This window comes from Danio aesculapii, chromosome 21, assembly GCF_903798145.1.
Source record: "Danio aesculapii chromosome 21, fDanAes4.1, whole genome shotgun sequence".
Classification (NCBI taxonomy): Eukaryota; Metazoa; Chordata; class Actinopteri; order Cypriniformes; family Danionidae; genus Danio; species Danio aesculapii.
Window position 1 is genome coordinate 2,320,953 of NC_079455.1, and position 18,191 is coordinate 2,339,143.

Below are 18,191 nucleotides of genomic sequence, written 5' to 3' on the forward strand. Positions count from 1 at the left end.
GAAGCACTGCTGAAAGCCTCAATCATCCAGGTATAGTTTCTGGAAGAGTTGATGAACTCACAGAGCTGGATGGACCTCTGAAAGGATCTTGTGGACATGGCGCCGAACAAATCTACGCTGTTTTTCAACATTCCTAAAGCACATAAAGCTAAGCTACCCTCTCAATAAAATCCATGTTAGCCATTTAGCAACGATGCTGGAGTCCACGGGGCAGACAGAAGCCCCGTCCATGACGCAATTCCTTATCTTTTGTGAGTTTTATTTATTTGTGCATGCCACTTCTGGTTTTCTGAGAAAAGTTGTGACGTGTTCAATACTAATTTCCCCCAATGTATGCAGAAGGACATTTGATTTTCACTCTTCACGCTTCTAGTGAACTGTCATGTCTTTATAATCTCACCACATTTAAGATCTGGTTTGCCTAAAATCACTGATCTTCACTGCCTGATTGAGATACGATATAAAGTGGGTCTCTAATCAGACAAGAAGCACTGCATTAAATTCTATTGTTCATGTCTTCAGAATAAGGACATTTATTTCACCCCAGTATTTTCAATAGAGTTTCTGTGCTTGCCTGATGCCCCTGATGGTTTAAATGACCTTTCATCTTGCTTGAACATCTAAATGAATGCTGAAGTCTATTTAACGGATTATATTTAAACGAATCTACATCATCAATGCTCTAAAAGGAACCTCATAAAGTTAAAAACTTCTTTAACTGGTGGCTGGAAAACACTAGCCATGCATGTAGCCTGTTGGCTTAGTAGTGATTTTGAACTCTTCCACATCACTTGTATCTCTAGCAGAGCCACAACTAGGATATTCTAGGTTAATGGGGGTCTAATATTGGAAGCGAGTGGCATATTTGAAGGTGTCTTCATTCTCTATTGAGGTTGCTACAAATGGAAAATGGATCACTAGGGTACTGGTATTCCTCCTCCTCATACAGTATTTCCATTGCGTATCTCTTCTTTGTAGATGCTCCACAATCCCTGTCTTTAATGTGGCTAATTAGTCTTTCAGTTTGACTTACTTCAATGGGTTGCCTTACAGCTAGTAGGTCTGTGGTTCAAATTCCTGTTCAGTCACGTGTGTGTGGGTGTGTGATATACAGTTGAAATCAGAATTATTAGCCCTACTGAATTATTAGCCTGCCTTGTATATATTTTCCTCAATTTCTGTTTTGTATTCAACACATTTCTAATCGTAATAGATTTAATAACTCATTTCTAATAACAGTTTTCAATTCAATTCACCTTTATTTGTATAGCGCTTATACAATGTAGATTGTGTCAAAGCAGCTTCACATAAAAGGTCACAGTAAATAGGAACAGTGTAGTTAAGTTTGTAGTGTTTAAGTTCAGTTCAGTTTAGCTCAGTTCAGTGTGGTTTAATAATCACTACTGAGAGTCCAAACACTGAAGAGCAAATCCAACGATGCGCGGCTCTACAGATCCTGAACCATGCAAGCCAGTGGCGACAGCGGAGAGGGAAAAAAAAACTTCACTAAAGGCGGAAGTGAAGAAAAAAAAACAGTAAATATGACAGTAAATAATATTAGACTAGATATTCTTCAAGAAACTAGTATTCAGCTTAAAGTGACATTTAAAGGCTTAACTAGGTTAATTAGGGTAAAGTTAGAATAATTAGGCAAGTCATTGTATAACAGTGGTTTGTTCTGAAGACAATCCAAAACAAATATTGCTTAAAAGCATCAGTCTTATGGGGCGGCGGCTGCTGGGGGGATGGTGTTGGCATTGGGGGGAGGTGCAGCAGGCCAGAGTCACTGGACCGACTCATGGTGGCAGACCAGATTGACCGTCAAGCCACGGGGAAATGTCCAGTCTATGGCCAGTCCGCCCCTGGCTAATAGTGCCCCCAGTTGACCCGGAGATTGGCTTTATAGGGAACTGAGACAATGATGTATTGTACAGTTCATGAGCTAATCGCAAAACTTAGGGAGGCTGAATAGAAATATAGAGGGGCTAAGTGACGCCCATGCTGTTTCATAATTGTACCTGAATGTTTCAGCGAGACATCATTCAGTTGACTTGTCGTCGTCTTTGAAAAACTCTTGCTGCGGTAGTCAGGGGCATGGAATGGCGCAATTTAAACAAAACTGCACCAACTGCAACAAATTACAGTGCAAGTTAAAAACACGCTTGGTATTTAGTTAAATAAATAACACGTAAATTAGGGAAGTCTAATCAGCAAAACAAGTGAGTATACCGAGGGTATATGCAATTATTGATCCTCAGAAGTCCTAATACCCAAACAGCTCATGGAAAAACGTAAGCATACGGAGTATACGTGCGTATAGCCCCGACTACACCACTGCTTTACACCACTGAGTGTAGACAACCTTGTCAGGCAGTAATTTTTAAATTAAATTGCTGCTTCTTACTTGAGATGCTTAGATGGTTTCCCAAGCCACAGGTGGGAAACAGACAGACAGCTTAGTGTCTCCGTTTGACTTCTGCATGTTATTGAGGAAGCCCACACAGAGGAACAGGCAAACTCCTCACAGAAATTGCATCCTGGCTCAGCTGGGACTTGGCCGTTTTTGTTTTTTTGATGTGAGGCAACAGAGAAACCCACTGAGGCACCACAACACTTCTTAACCGAAGCAATCTGTTGGTATTGGCTGAATCTGCTATTGGCGAGCATACAAAACAGAACCAAGAGAATTACATTATACATTTAGCACACATGCATTAAACAAGCTCATTAAATCAGGAACGCTATTTGATTTTAGAGGTCGGCAAAGTGGCTCAGTGGTTAGCACTCACCTCACAACAAAAAGGTTGCCGGTTTGAGTCCCAGCTGGGCCAGTTGGCATTTCTGTGTGGAGTTTGCATGTTCTTCCCGTGTTGGTGTTTTAAAGATGGAATGCATCCCTACATACTTCTGGCTACATAATTCGCGCTCTCCGGAAATGTAGACAGGGGTATGTATCCACAATGAGGTTGTGTGGCTTGTTTACCAGATGTTTATGAAACTGTTCTTCTTTCTGAGCCGCCATTATTGTTTCATTCATGAACCTCTTTAAAACAATGACGCATCAGTTTTCTAAATGATCTGTCAACATCAGAAATAGGAAATCAGTAGCACATGAATGTAGACTTTGTTCTGAGATTCATTCATCATTTTGGTGACGCATTTCTACATAAAGACCAGGCAGACAGAGATGACTGAGTGAAAGTTTTCTTTGTCCTGTAAAAGCAAGGTTATACTTGTGAGTAGTCAGAAATAAAAGACACTGATAGTGTTTTGAACTACCTCATTTTCTATCTTTATGACCAAAACGACAGAATATTTGAAGGTTTTTCACTGCCATTTGAAAAAACGTGAGCATAAGCATAGCTGTGTGTTTGTCAACAGTTGAAGCATTTATTCAATGACTATTGCATACTTTTAATAATCCAGCGTTCAAGTCAAATTAATAAATGTTTATCTTCATAAAGCTATCCTCACGATTACAGACAGGTGTGCGGACAGTAAATCACCTATTTATGAATGTCTCAGAAGACTTTTCTACTAAAACACCCCAAAATTTTAGAGGGGTCTGGATGCAGACCTGGTGCAGTGCAATCTGAGCTGCATCCAATGCTTTTTTTAATGCGCTCACTTTAACCCCACCCCTAACACTACCCGTCACAGTGACGTCACTCACTCAATTGAGTGCATTGTGTCTGACATTGCATCGCTGAGTGATGCAATCTCAGCTTGCATCATAAAGGCTGCATTCAGATACTATTGCAGAATTTACTAAAGAATTTTAAGAATCCTGCATGTAATACAATGGTCCCTCGTTAATCGCGGGAGTTTTCTAAAAATAGCCCGCTATTCGTTATTATTTTTTACAATTATTATAGATGATTTAATAATAATAATAATAATAACAATAATAATAATAATAATAATAATAATAATAATAATTCCTTACATTTATACAGCACTTTTCTGGACACTCAATCACTTTACACATTGCGGGGAATCTCCTCATCCACCATCAGTGTGCAGCATCCACCTGGATGATGCGACGGCAGCCATATTGTGCCAGACCGCACATCACACACCAGCTGATTGGTGGAGCGAAGACAGAGTGATGAAGTCAATTATGATATGGTTAGCAGGCCATGATGGACAGAGGACAGTGGGCACATTTGGCCAGGATGCCAGGGTTAAACCCCTACTCTTTTCGAAGGACATCCTGAGATTTTGAACGACTACAGAGAGTCGGGACCTCGATTTAACGTCTCATCCGAAAGACTGCGCGCACTGAGCTGTATAGAGTGATGAAGTCAGTTAGGATATGGTAAGGAGGCCATGATGGACAGAGGCCAGTGGGCAAATTTGGCCAGGATGCCAGGGTTAAACCCCTACTCTTTTCGAAGGACATCCTGGGATTTTTAACGACCACAGAGAGTCGGGACCTCGATTTAACGTCTCATCCGAAAGACTGCGCTCACTGAGCTGTATAGAGTGATGAAGTCAATTATGATGTGGTTAGGAGGCCATGATGGACAGAGGAGAGTGGGCAAATTTGGCCCGGACGCCAGGGTTAAACCCCTACTCTTTTTGAAGGACATCCTGGGATTTTTAACGACCACAGAGAGTCAGGACCTCGATTTAACATCTCATTCGAAAGACGGTGCTCACTGAGCTGTTTAGAGTCCCCATCACTATACTGGGGTATTAGGACTCACACAGACTGCAGGTTGAGCGCCCTCTGCTGGCCTCAATAACACCACTTCCGGCAACAATCTAGCTTTCCCATGTGGTCTCCCATCCAGGTACTGACCTGCGCTGCCCTGCTTAGTTTTAGTGGGCGACCATACGAGAGTTGCAGAGAGCTAGCTGCCAGTAAAAGCTGTACACCTCACTACACACTTTATACTCATTTCTCAGACAGGCATTAACATTTTCACACCTTTCTCTTGTTTAAACACTCATGTAACATCTACCTTGCTTTAGCATGTCCAGAAGTCCAACTTTTTGTGCGATGGTTAGCATCCTCCTCTGCCTTTTGGGTTCTACTGTGGGTGCCTTTGACAGTGCAGAATGTTTCACCGACATTATGGGGTATGTTGGGGAGAAAACTTGATGATTTATATAAGAAAACCTATGCAAATTTGGCAAGTTGAATGCATTCTGTACTATACAGGAGACACGGCACGAAGGAGATTGATTGACAAGGGTCTACAGCCAATCAGGACGCAGAAAAAAAAAGCATGTCAAATTGCACTGAAAAATCAAGACTGAGGAAGGTCAAACACGTTATGGCAAGGGACCATTATATATGTTTATTGATGAGCACAGCTTTTTTATTTAATCAGACTTGTATTGTAATGTAACGTGTATTTATATAGCGAATTTATTGTGTATGGCCATCCACCCAAAGCTCTTCACAATCATGAGGAGGGTCTCTCCACACCAGAACCAATGTGCAGCTCCACTTGGATGATGTGACGGCAGCCACGGGACAACGGCTCTAGTTCGCTTATTGGTGGATGGGGATGATTAGGAGGCCATGATGGATAAGGGCCGATGAAGGGAATTTGGCCAAGACACCCGGGGTTTCACCCCTACTCTTCACAAGAAGTGCCATGGGATTTTTAATGACCACAGAGAGACAAGACCTTGGTTTAATGTCCCATCCGAAAGACGGCGCTCACTGACAGTATAGAGTCCCCTTCACTTTACCTGTGGCATTAGAACTCACACGCACTCCTGCTGGCCTCACCAACATCACTTCCAACAGCAATCAAGTTCTCCCATGTGGTCTCCCATCCAGTTACTGACCAGGCTCAACCCTGCTTAGCTTCAGTGAGTAACACTGCACTCCTGGAAATCCTGTATATTTAAACCAATCAGAGGATGACTGATGATCTGTTGATCATTCTGTTCCCAGAAAGGTGTGCTGTATGCATTAGACATTTAGCCAAATGTCCATTGGTGGTGCTTTGCTTGATGTCTGAGGCTAAGACTAGCGTTGCATTCCAAACCAGATATATCGTCTCTTAAAGAAATAATAATGGTCGCCATATTGATGTCATTCCAAACCAAAGTGCTCAAAACTGGCTGCTTTGGAGGGTATTTCCTGCTCTGATTAATCCCAATATCTGCTGCAACATTAGGATGGGAGTGGAAGAATTTGGTTTAAACAACATGGATCCATCCTGCCTTCTATCAAGAGCTCAGTTTCCTGTTGCTCGTGTAATTGTGTGGTTATATTACTTTGCACAATTTGCTCCCTCTAGTACCAAGTGAGCATCATGGAAGCACAATAGTCAACCTGAGTATTGTTGCCGATCGTGCCAGTCGCTTTATGACCACAATGCGCACTTTTTGTATTAGCTATTTCCCGTGGTGCTCTTATAGACCTCAAATCATCTTGTTTCTCAGACATGACAGGTTACGTGAGGTTACTGTACTCAAATGTCCTCCAGATTTCAGTCTTCTGGGATGTGAACAGCTCGCACTCGCTGTGGCTCTCTGAATGTTGAGGAGAAATTGCTAAATCCCTTTAAACCCAGGTGAGCAAATGTGTACATTTTCTTTCTCATTATGTGGTTAATAACAAAAGAGCGTATTGTTGGTTGTGAGGCATAGTTTGGACGAAGTTGTCGGCGATTCTTCCTATTATAAAGTCATGCAATGTGAAACCCCCTGTCGCCGATCCATCTTGCAGTGTAAACAAAGCAGCGGCAAAACGCTAGCCCAGATAGTCATGCAGTGTGAAAACATCTGTGACTTTACTACTTTGAAAATCGTGCAGTCTGAACTCGCCATTAGTTGTAGCATTTCAAGAGATTGCCTTTCATTTGATGCATTCATTTCCAGAGATCTCTATAAACGTGTGCATTTTGGCTGGATGTCCCATAAGATGGGCTCATCACCCGGGAGTCATGGAAAGAGTCTTGTGAGGCAATTAGTTAAAGGGCACATAGTTTACCTCTTTTTTATGATTTAATATTAATATGATGGCTCTTCTGAGTGTGCCAGTTTAGGTTCAGTTTAAAACACAATTCAGATTTTTTTATTATAATGTGTTAAAAAGTGTCATGTTGGGGGCGTGTCCACAGCTCGCTGATTTAGGGGTGTGTTGCTTCACATGTAAATTAGTTTCGGCTTCCTGCCAACGTAACAAGGGGGCGGAGCCATAATCTCACCCGCTCTGCGTTTGCAACAGAGTCTGACAGGCAGACTGAGAGAAGAAGCTGGAGTGAGAGGATCAGCATTCAGTTGTACATGTACGACTCTGACACAGACCAAGCAGAGAGTACAAAATCATTTGTGTCTTTGTACAGTTTTACAGCCAACTGTGTGCTAGTTTCAAGTGCCGAGCTTGTACACAGAAACTAATAACCACGCACACTGAATTAACTTTGACTGAGGCACCGGATGCGCCGCTCGAAGCCCCGACACGGCACACCAGACACTCTCTGTGGCGCACCAGAAACATGAAGTGTCCCGAATCGTCGCGCCACGCATTTTTGAATTCTAAACATAGGTTTCTGCAGCGGTCCGCGGCGCCCAGCCGTCGACTTGAGTGTACCCTGATAGAAACCGATGTTTAGAATTCTAAAACGCATGCTAGTTAAGATCACAGGGAGCTTCTGGGATCGTGAGAAATGCAAACGGCTGAAGTATAAGGTAGACTCAATGAGAAGTACACATGTTTGCAAACCTACCTAAAGATACAACCAATAATTCTGATTAGAGCGATAATGTGGAGAATATTGATCTTGTGTTGAGCCCAATGAGCCTTGCATCTTAAAATAGAGCTAGCGTGTTCCTTTAGTGATATCGCTTCGACTCACGCTGAAAATGGCGGACGTGAATCAACAAACTGAGGATATGATGACGCGCCTGTCAATCAATATTGGTGGGCGGGGGGACCGCTCTCCTACGTAAAGTTGCGGTCGATCTCAAAACCGCTCCAATTGGTCCACCGTTTTTTATGTTGCTAAATTGAAAAATAAGCACTGGGTGTGCTTATATCACCCCAATATGACGGTCTATACACCATACATGCACATATGTCTGTCCAAACAGCTTGAAAAGTAGATTTTTTACCATAGGTGCCCTTTAGTTTTCCTGCTGAAAATCCTGTAAAGCCCTATTGTTAGGTGATTAAATCATTTACCGAGTTAGGTAAAGGATCTTTCGAACATCTGCGCACAAAGTATTGCTGGAAATAGATCCATCGGCTCTCTGTTATCCTGATGGTATAAGCCCTCGAACTAGTTTAATGACCAGACAAAGTGGCGCTTGACCAAGATTTCAGATTCGAACTCGTGTTGATCACAGCAATATATCGTGAGTTCCCTCAACGACAAGACTTTTGTCAGGTAGTGTATACGGTGGTCAAGAAAAAGCTCTCTTGCCCACTGTACGTTTTTACAACTTCAGACATAAAATAATGGCTGAGGTATAGTTTAATAATAGGTCAATACCAAAACAAAGTAATATTGTACTCCACATTCACGTTCTTAATAGATATTGGCATTATAATGACAGAGTGCTGTGGCGGGGTGACACAGTGGCTCAGTAGTTCGCTGGTTCGAGTCCCGGCTGGGTCAGTAGGCATTTCTGTGTGGAGTTTGCATGTTCTCCCTGCGTTCTCGTGGGTTTCTCCGGGTGCTTCGGTTTCCCCCACAGTCCAAACACATGCGGTACAGGTGAATTGATTAACTAAATTGGTCATAGTCGGCACAGTAGGTAGTGCTGTCGCCTCACAGCAAGAAGGTCGCTGGTTCGAGCCTCGGCTGGGTCAGTTGGCGTTTCTGTGTGGAGTTTGCATGTTCTCCCTGCGTTCGCGTGGGTTTCCTCCGGGTGCTCCGGTTTCCCCCACAGTCCAAAGGCATGTGGTACAGGTGAATTGGGAAGGCTAAATTGTCCGTAGTGTATGAGTGTGAATGAGTTTGTATGGATGTTTCCCAGAGATGGGTTGCAGCTGGAAGGGCATCTGCTGCGTAAAAACACGTGCTGGATAAGTTGGCGGTTCATTCCGCTGTGGAGACCCCGGATTAATAAAGGGACTAAGCGGAAAAACAAAACGAATGACAGAATGAAATTTGGTCGCAGTGTGTGTGTATATGTGAGTGTGTTTGGGTGTTTTCCAGTACTGGGTTGCAGCTGTAAGGGCATCCGCTGTGTAAAACATATGCTGGATAAGTTGGCGGTTCATTCCGCTGTGGTGACCCTCATGAATAAAGGGACTAAGCTAAAGGAAAATTAATGATTGAGAGTGCTATGGCTGTGGAAACAGACAATAATTTGCATCCTTCACTGCATCTGAACCAAGAGAAATGTTGAGAATATAATTTATTTGACATAACAGAGGTAAAGAACTCATCTAACGAATCATGTCTATCAGAAAGCAGGCCGTTTATGTGTGCAATTAAATATATATATCCTATTCAGTAGATTTCAGATCATATTTTTGACTTTTAATAGAAAAATAGAAACTATAATGAGAAGCTTGAGGCCTTATAGTAACTCTGATTGTTCAACTGTGTAATTGAGCAGCAATGAGATCAAGTTGTGAGCAGAACTTTTTGTAGAGCTCGACACAGAAACCCTCTGGCCCTGGGGCCTCATTGTTCTGCATTTGGTTTAATTGAATCCCTTTTCCTGAGATCGTAGAGAATCTTCTGGATTATTCCTTTTGTCTTGTCGATGTTGGGGGATATTCACTTTAAGGGCCCTGTCATACACCCACTGCACAAGGCGTGTAGTTTGTTGCTAGTGTAATGCTATTTTCATACGAGCGCAGGTTTCATTTTCATGTTTTGCGCTGTGTTGTTTAAACAGCAAATCCATTTGCACTACTTTGTGGACTCATGGGTGTGCTGGTCTAGAAAGGAGATGTGTTAAGGCGCATTGTTGTTGCATTGGTATTTTGTGGAACTGAAATAGAAACTGAAACTAAAAGCTGGTCTGAAGTCAATGACAGAGTTTTGGTAATTTAAAATTTGTTATATACGTCTATACAAGTCTAAAACACACGTACACATTGCTTAATACACACAGGATGTACAGCAATACTCTACAGTGTTTCCTCTAGGATTTTTTCCAGCTGTGGCGGCAGGCCTTTTTTACACAGATCTACCAACTACCTGTGGCGTTATTTCATTGACAAATGTCGTGAGCGCAGCATTACTCGATCGCATTTATGTAATAGCTGACGAGCATGCTAATCTCTTTGCTCGCACGCCGATTTTCTCTGCTCGTGCACAAAACTTCTTGCACGCCCCCTCAAATATAAGCCGCTCAAGCGCAGATCTTGTTGTGCGCTCTTAAATAAACGCTGCTGAAGTGCGATTTAGTGCGTTTATGTAACGAGTTTGTCTCCAGCATTTATTTGATTTGCTAGGAATATTTATGAATGCCTCCAATAGACCTACAGAGCGGCATTAATGCGAAGTGAAACGGCTATACGTGGTGTTTGCTGGCCTCACGCATCACGCACCTGTCAGTCAGCCAGTCAGTCAGTCAGCACGTAACCTTAAAGGGTTAAACAAATAACGCACAGCACTACTATGGTTACAGAAAAGTTCACGCTGTTATAATTCGTTACTTTTTAATACATTTTGGTGCGATTATCACCAGCTATTAAAAAAAAACACGACTGAATGTGTTGAATGAGAAGCTGTAATGTAGCCGTGGCGGGATCAATTTTGGCGTAGGCGCCCTGCCATGGAAGAATGAATGTAGCGGAAACCATGCACTAATATCTTTACATATAAAAAGATTAAAGGATTAAAATGTTATTATAAAGGTTATAAAGGAAAAATATATACCGTTGAAGTCAGAATTTCTTCCTTTTTTAAATATCTCCCAAATGATGTTTAACAGAGCAAGGACATTTTCACAGTATTTTTGATAATATTTTTTCTTCTGGAGAAAGTCTTATTTGTTTTATTTCGGCTAGAATAAAAGCAGTTTTCAATTTTTTGAAAACATTTTAGGGTATTATTAGCCCCTTTAAGCTATATATTTTTTGATAGTCTACAGAACAAACCATCATTATACAATAACTTCCCTAATTACCCTAACCTGCCTAGTTAACCTAATGAACCTAGTTAACCTTGGGGTGCTTTGGAATCCAGCTATGGTGTAATCAGTTTATTCATGACATTTTGCATTGTTATAACGTTATTATAAGTATTATTGATTATCAAAAGTCAAGTCAAAGTCAAAGTCAGCTTTATTGTCAATTCAGCCACATGTACAAGACATATAGAGAATCGAAATTGCGTTACTCTCAGACCCAAGGTGCTTAACATTAATATAAAAAAATATAAAAATAAAAAATGTATAAAAAATAGTAGAGTTTAAGAAAAAGAAAATTTACAGTATATACATTGCACATAATGTGGTCTAAAAAATATACATAGGTAATATTATCTGCATATTTATATTTGTTTGAATAAAAACAAGCTTTGATGTGTCCTCCTGTTGGGTTTTGGAGACGTATGCATCACCATATTGGGGCATAAGAACAGGACGTGAGCATATAACTTGTTATTATTGTTAATTTATTTGCTTGCTGGAAATTAGAACTGAATTTAGCGAAATTAAACTAAAACTAAATTAAATATGTAGGCTACTGGATGTCTTCAGCAGAGTGAGTTTCCACCGTTTCTTTATCCACAAAAGTAAAGGAGTAAAGAGTAAAACTAAAGTAAAGAGAAAGTAAAGAGGCTGAATGGAGGAGGCTCGTTCTTTATCCTCGTGCTGCAAATGCTCTGTTTAACTGTTTTCTCGCTAGTGAATCGTTCAGTTTTTACACTTACAAAGTCCGCCATGTAAATAGCAAATGCACCATGGCGCGACACAACTGACTCTTAAAGAGAATGTGAGATGAGACTCTGATTGGTTTAATGCACGTTATGCTCAAAACACACTCAGAACTCATTAAGAGAATAAGCACAACCCTGTTAGACCATGCGCTGGGGCGCAGAGCGTATTTTTCCATCCTTAAAATAGAAAAAGAAGTGGAATTGGACACACCCTTAGGGCTTTTGTGCAATGCGCTTTAGACTTTGTGCCTAGATCGTTAAAATAGAGCCCTAAAGGTGCAGTATGTAGGTTATAGCAGTGGTTCTCAAACTTTTAAACCCGCGACCCCCATTGTAAGATCGTCAAGAACTCGCGACCCCCCACTACCAAAGCATATACAAACAATAAAAATAGCTTTTTTTAAGCTGTTCACAATATCTTAACTATATTGACTATAGATTACAGGGCTCGAAATTAACATTTTTGCTTGGTAACACTGGTGCTTCGAACTTTAAAAATGTAGGTGCACCAGCCAAAATTTAGTGGCTCCCACCAATTATCGCACTGTTACTACAAGTTTTATAAACAGATTTATTGCATTTGAAAATCAACACTAATCAAAACTAACAAGCAAAAAAATAAATATGCATGCGTGAGGAAAATATGTCTCAATGAAATCCCGTTATCACAAGAAAAGACATTTTTATAACATTATTGAGTGACCAAAAGATACACGGACGGATATCCCAAAAGATATCCCACAGACTTTACAGTGAATGCTAGTCATTTTCATAGCAGACTTGAAGCCAATGGAGGTCTTTTATCCACTCTTCAATAAGTATAGCTGGTGGATTAACATTCAGCACATGATCAGTAATCAGATGTGCCAATATTTGTAGCTTTAGGTGTTTCTAAGACAAAATCTGTCAGTGTTGTTTTCATTCTCTCGTCTTCAGCGCTTTACATTTTCGCGGTTGTATCTCCTGTCATCTGAAGACAGGAGGCGTTGACTGAGTGATTGACAGCTGATTTTAACCAATCATTCGTGTTCAGTTCTTAGAGCAGTGGGCCAATAAGAAGAGCGCGAAGGCGGGGCAAGCGTTGAAGGCTTTGTTTACTGCGGCAAGTTGACATGACAACAGTTTTTAACTGTTCCTGAGCGCTGCGTTCCAAGTACAAAGATGCATTCTGCCCGAATGTGTCCTAAATACTTTATGAATTTATCAGTGATATCTTTTTAAAAATCTGAAAATATTAGCTTTCACTTGTAATACTGAAAAATATTTATTATAATCACTGAAAATTACATAATTTTTAAATAACTCTCGCGACCCCTTGAAATTATTCTGCGACCCCCGCAGGGGTCGCGACCCCCAGTTTGGGAACCACTGGGTTATAGGATTAACAACCTAGTGGTAGAAATAGGTAATGCGGTCCATATTCAAGGTATTTTTGACCCTGCCCCTGCTTTGCCCACTTGACACACATGCAGGTTGCCAGATTGTCTGCCTGAAGATCAACCCTTGCACTGCACGCTGTTCTGCTAATGTGTACGTTTGTAATATTTATATAATTTGCTAATTAAAAACCACCTCATGTTGATTTTTATAACTCAGAATCTGCGTCTCATTTGAAGGCTGCTTCTGTCCTCCGTATGTCCGAAAACATATTCGCAAATGTTTTATCCGTACTCCAGTTTTGCGCACATGTTTAATTTGTATCTTTTAAGGAAACACAGCTATTGATTGGTGTTGTTTGCAGTTTTCGTTTCTTTATTCGTCCTTCAATGAATAAATTACAGTTGAATTTGAAGCCTGCTATGCCTTGAGTTTATTACAGACATAATACGTCAACGCTTATGACCAAGCTATAGCACTTTATAGAGCTTTATATAATGTGTTATCTTATGAATCACTCAGGCAGTGATGTAGTCATGCATATTTAAGTGCTCTTGGTGATTTTCCAAACAAGAATTAGACACAAAATAGAACTTTCATCAGAAGCTCATCGCAAACACCATGGTGTTTTTGAACCACACCATAGTAAAGTAATCTGTTGGTCGCAGTAATGGACTTTGTGATGTGTTTTTTGTGACTTTTTTCTCCTTTCCATCAGTTTTCTTGGACATCTCATGTCTGTCAGTAGCCAGCTTTTGCATCTGTTTTACTGTTGCATTCTCTAGTTCATTCCAGGATTGCTTGTTTTACACTATTGGACTTTTAACCCCTTAACTATCACCATCCCGCCATTAGCAATGCTTAAGTTTACTTCACTATATTGTTAATAAAATCCTAATCTAATCATGATAAACTATATATCATTGGAAAGGTCCAGGCCTTCTGAATGCATATTTCCCCACTGTTTTTTGTTACGTAGGAAGAGTAATAGATTAAAACACATTTAATGTCACCCTACGACCTGTGGGACAGCTTTGAACCATAATATTGTAAAGCAATCATGACCATATATTATTTGAAAGCTTACATTTTCAGATTTTCATATCTGGTGACAGATTTTTGATAGGTATTACTGGGCAACAGTAGTTTATTAATTTGCGAGAAGACAAGTTATCAGAGTTGTAAACTTGTAGACTTTGCTATATTAATCCACATGTAAACATTTTTAGAGGCTAAATTCAGATCAAAAACCACCAAACTGCCCAGACTGCTTTAGAATGTGATGTCTACTTTATGAATAATTGGAAAAAAAATTATGGTTCACGTTCTTCGAAAACATAGACATAAAAAGGGGGCGCTCTTGTATGGTTACCAATGGAAACTGAATGCCATATGGTGGTCATGTTTGGTACTGCGGCCAAACTAAATCTTACTGAAAGCTCATTTTTTGAGATATCAACTTCACATTTTTTTGTAAGTCTTGTAAAATACATATTTTATATGTAATACAATATACATTTACTGTTTTATTACTTTCATAAACCCAAAAGCACATAACAATTGTTTAATAAACTTTTCTTTTACTTTAGCTATGAGACAAGCTTAAATCTGTGCAATCAAGTGTTGAAGATTGACAGTAATTCAGTCAAACATGTCATTTTCATGTCCATATTCAACTTTCTTGCTCTTTTGTACACATTATACTGTGGTAATTATATAGCTGCTAAAGTAACACATCTACAATATAGAAACAAATCACCCAATACTGTGGTTTTATACAACTATAGGGTATATTATACTACAAAACACCAGTTTACTGTAGTAAAACTAAAGTATACTACAGTATTTATTACATTTGATCAATCAGTTAATATTGCAGTATTTGGTAGCATTCATTAAAGAGTTGTCAATATAATAATTAGTGTGTGTATTATGTCTGTATTATGTAATACACACACATACACAACAACAAAACTATACAAACGTGTGTAATTCAATTTATATATCATTTTCTATATTTTATATCAAATATAAATACACATTTTCTCAAATATTTGCATGTGGGTGTATTTTATATATATATATATATATATATATATATATATATATATATAAAAGTACACTCGCTGGCCACTTTATTAAGTACACATTACTAGTACCGGGTTGGACCCCCTTTTGGCTTCAGAACTGCCTTAATCCTTCATGTCAGATATTCAACAAGATACTGGAAATATTCCTCTGAGATTTTGCTCCATATTGACATGATTGCATCACGACGTTGCTGCAGATTTGCCGGCTGCACATCCATGATGCAAATCTCTCGTTCCACCCCATCCCAGAGGTGCTCTATTGGATTGAGAGCTGGTGACTGTGGAGGCCATTTGAGTACAGTGAACTCTGTCACGGATTGGCCAGGCTCTTCCACCAGCATCACGCAAAGATCACCATCACCTGAGTATTAACCACACACAGCTGCACCCAATCACTTATAGTCACTACATAAGCACACACCTCACTTCACTCAGTGTCCGGTCTCGTTCCTACGAAGCGGACTCTGAGTGAACACCTCCTGGTAATCACTAGCATTCGATCTCAGTATATTGTACTTATCTGCTCTCTGTCTCTCCTAGTTTGTCCAGTGTTCCCGGTGTCCTGTCTGCCTTGTGTTTGTCATCAGTCTGTCTTCCCCGCAAGCCCTCTGGTGTGTGCATTCGGTCTCCCTCAGTATCAGTCATCCAGCCTGCCACCAAGGATCATCAGAACAACCAGACTCCACTCACTTCTCCTCCGTTCTCCTTATGTGCTCATGTGTTGTAAATAAACATCGTTAATAACTCACTCACCTTCCTTGTCCGTCTGCTTCCCATAATAAACTCATTGTCATGTTCATTTGAACCAGTCCAAAGTTACTCTCAGTCAGGCCACATCTGATGCGATCTAGAAAGTGAAATGGGGGAGGGGGTTTGTGGCATGGATGGGGTTGGCGCGGCAGGCCAGATTCACGGTGGCAGGCCAAATTGACCGGCAGCTCCCCATGGCCAGTCCGCCCCTGACTGTGGCCATAAAGGGATGGACATGGTCAGCAATAATATTTAGGTAGGCCGTGGCGTTGACACGATGCTCAAGTGGTACTAACTTCGGACTTTTCTCTGTAAACCCTGGAGATGGTTGTGCGTGAAAATCCCAGTAGATCAGCAGTTTCTGAAATACTCAGACCAGCCCGTCTGGCACCATAAACCATGCCACGTTCAAAGTCACTTAAATCTCCTTTCTTCCCCATTCTGATGCTCGCTTTGAACTGCAGCAGATCGTCTTGACCATGTCTACATGCCTAAATGCATTGAGTTGCTGCCATATGAGTTGCTTCCATGTGCGTTAATGCGCAGTTGGACAGGTGTACCTAATAAAGTGGCCGGTGGTTGTATATGTCAAAACAAATTTTTATTTTGGATGTGATAAATCTTTATCCAGCACTAATATTATAATATACAGCTTAATACACTGTACTGTAGTATGTTAAAAACTACATGTTAAAAACATAGTACTCACAATTAACTACTATGGTATGTAGGAATACAAAATTAAGAACGTTTTTTTCCATATACATCATAACAAAAGCTGTGTGATATATGAGGTACAGATGTATTTTTGCCAAATAAAATGTCTTTATATATAAATATATATATTTCAGACCACCAGAAGCTGGACAGGGAGGCTAGGATCTGCAGATTGCTGAAGCACCCCAATATCGGTAAGTTAACCAACCACCCAAATACACTAACGTTTATTATTTTTTACGTTACGTTTCAATCTTTAACATATTTTAAGCACTGCCTTATCCTCACTAGATTTGGTACAAAGTCTAAATTCTACAGATTCTATGTGTCATGATCGATTTAGCAGTTGCAGATCGCTGGAGAGCTACAATCTGCTACTGACCTGTTCCAGTTCTCTCTGATTGCACACACACCCCTGGAAGCTCATCATACTGATCACAATGACTATATAAACACCTCCTTCTCCAACACACACACAGTCTATGAGCATTTATGAAGTGTTTTCCTTGTCGTGCCTTGATTTTGACCTTTGCTTTGTTTTACAGTTTATGTTGTTTTGCCACCTGTCCTGACTGGAACTGGTGTGTGTGTGAGGTGCATGATGGGATTTGTAGTTCATATCAGTAGCAGATTGTAGTTTTCCAGCAATCTGCTGCTATTATTGTGAAACATTGTGGAGCAAATCATTGTAGCAAATCTGTCGGGAAGAACAATCTCTAGAAAAGACACATAAAAATGTCCTTGTTTTGTAAAAATGTCAATTTTTCCCTCTTTTCCATCCAAAACACAACCGGAAATCATCTCCAGTGCGTCTGCATGACAGCATCTCAGAGGAAGGCCACCACTACCTCATCTTTGACCTGTAAGTGTTTCTGACCAACTATACCAGATATACAGTCAGAATTATTAGCCCCCCTGTATATTTTTTTCCCAATTTCTGTTAAACAGAGAGATTATTTTTTTCACACATTTCTAATCATAATAATTTTAATAACTCATTTCTAATAACTTATTTATTTACTCTTTGTCATGATGACAGTAAATAATATTTGACTAGATATTTTTTCATTATACTAGCATTCAGCTTAAAGTGACATTTAAAGGCTTAACTAGAATAGTTAGGTTAAAGTTAGGCATGTCAGGGTAATTAAGCATGTCCTTGTATAGACTATAGAAATAAAGTATTGTTTAAGGGGGCTAATAATATTGACCATAAAATGGTTTAAATAAAAAATACTTTTATTAAAGCTGAAAGAAAACAAATAAGACTTTCTCTAGAAGAAAAAATGTGATAGGAAAAATTCCTTGCTCTGTTAAACGTCATTTGGGAAATATTTGACGAAGGAGAAAAAAATCAGAGGAAGACGAATCATTTTGCCTTCAACTGTATATAAAAAACTGTTGTACAAAGCGTATAGCAGATGTTGAAATAAGGGTGTTTCTT

At 40.0% G+C, this 18,191-nt stretch overlaps 1 protein-coding gene across 3 annotated transcripts in view; it reads left to right on the forward strand.

Moving 5' to 3' along the window:
- Nucleotides 1–18,191, forward strand: part of camk2a (calcium/calmodulin-dependent protein kinase II alpha) — a 71,594-nt gene that overhangs the window by 15,469 nt on the left and 37,934 nt on the right. For all 3 annotated transcript variants that reach the window (XM_056446556.1, XM_056446555.1, XM_056446557.1), the window contains exons 3-4: nucleotides 16,882–16,941; nucleotides 17,555–17,609. In XM_056446556.1, the coding sequence (XP_056302531.1) occupies nucleotides 16,882–16,941; nucleotides 17,555–17,609 (115 nt within the window). The remainder of the gene's footprint in view (nucleotides 1–16,881; nucleotides 16,942–17,554; nucleotides 17,610–18,191) is intronic.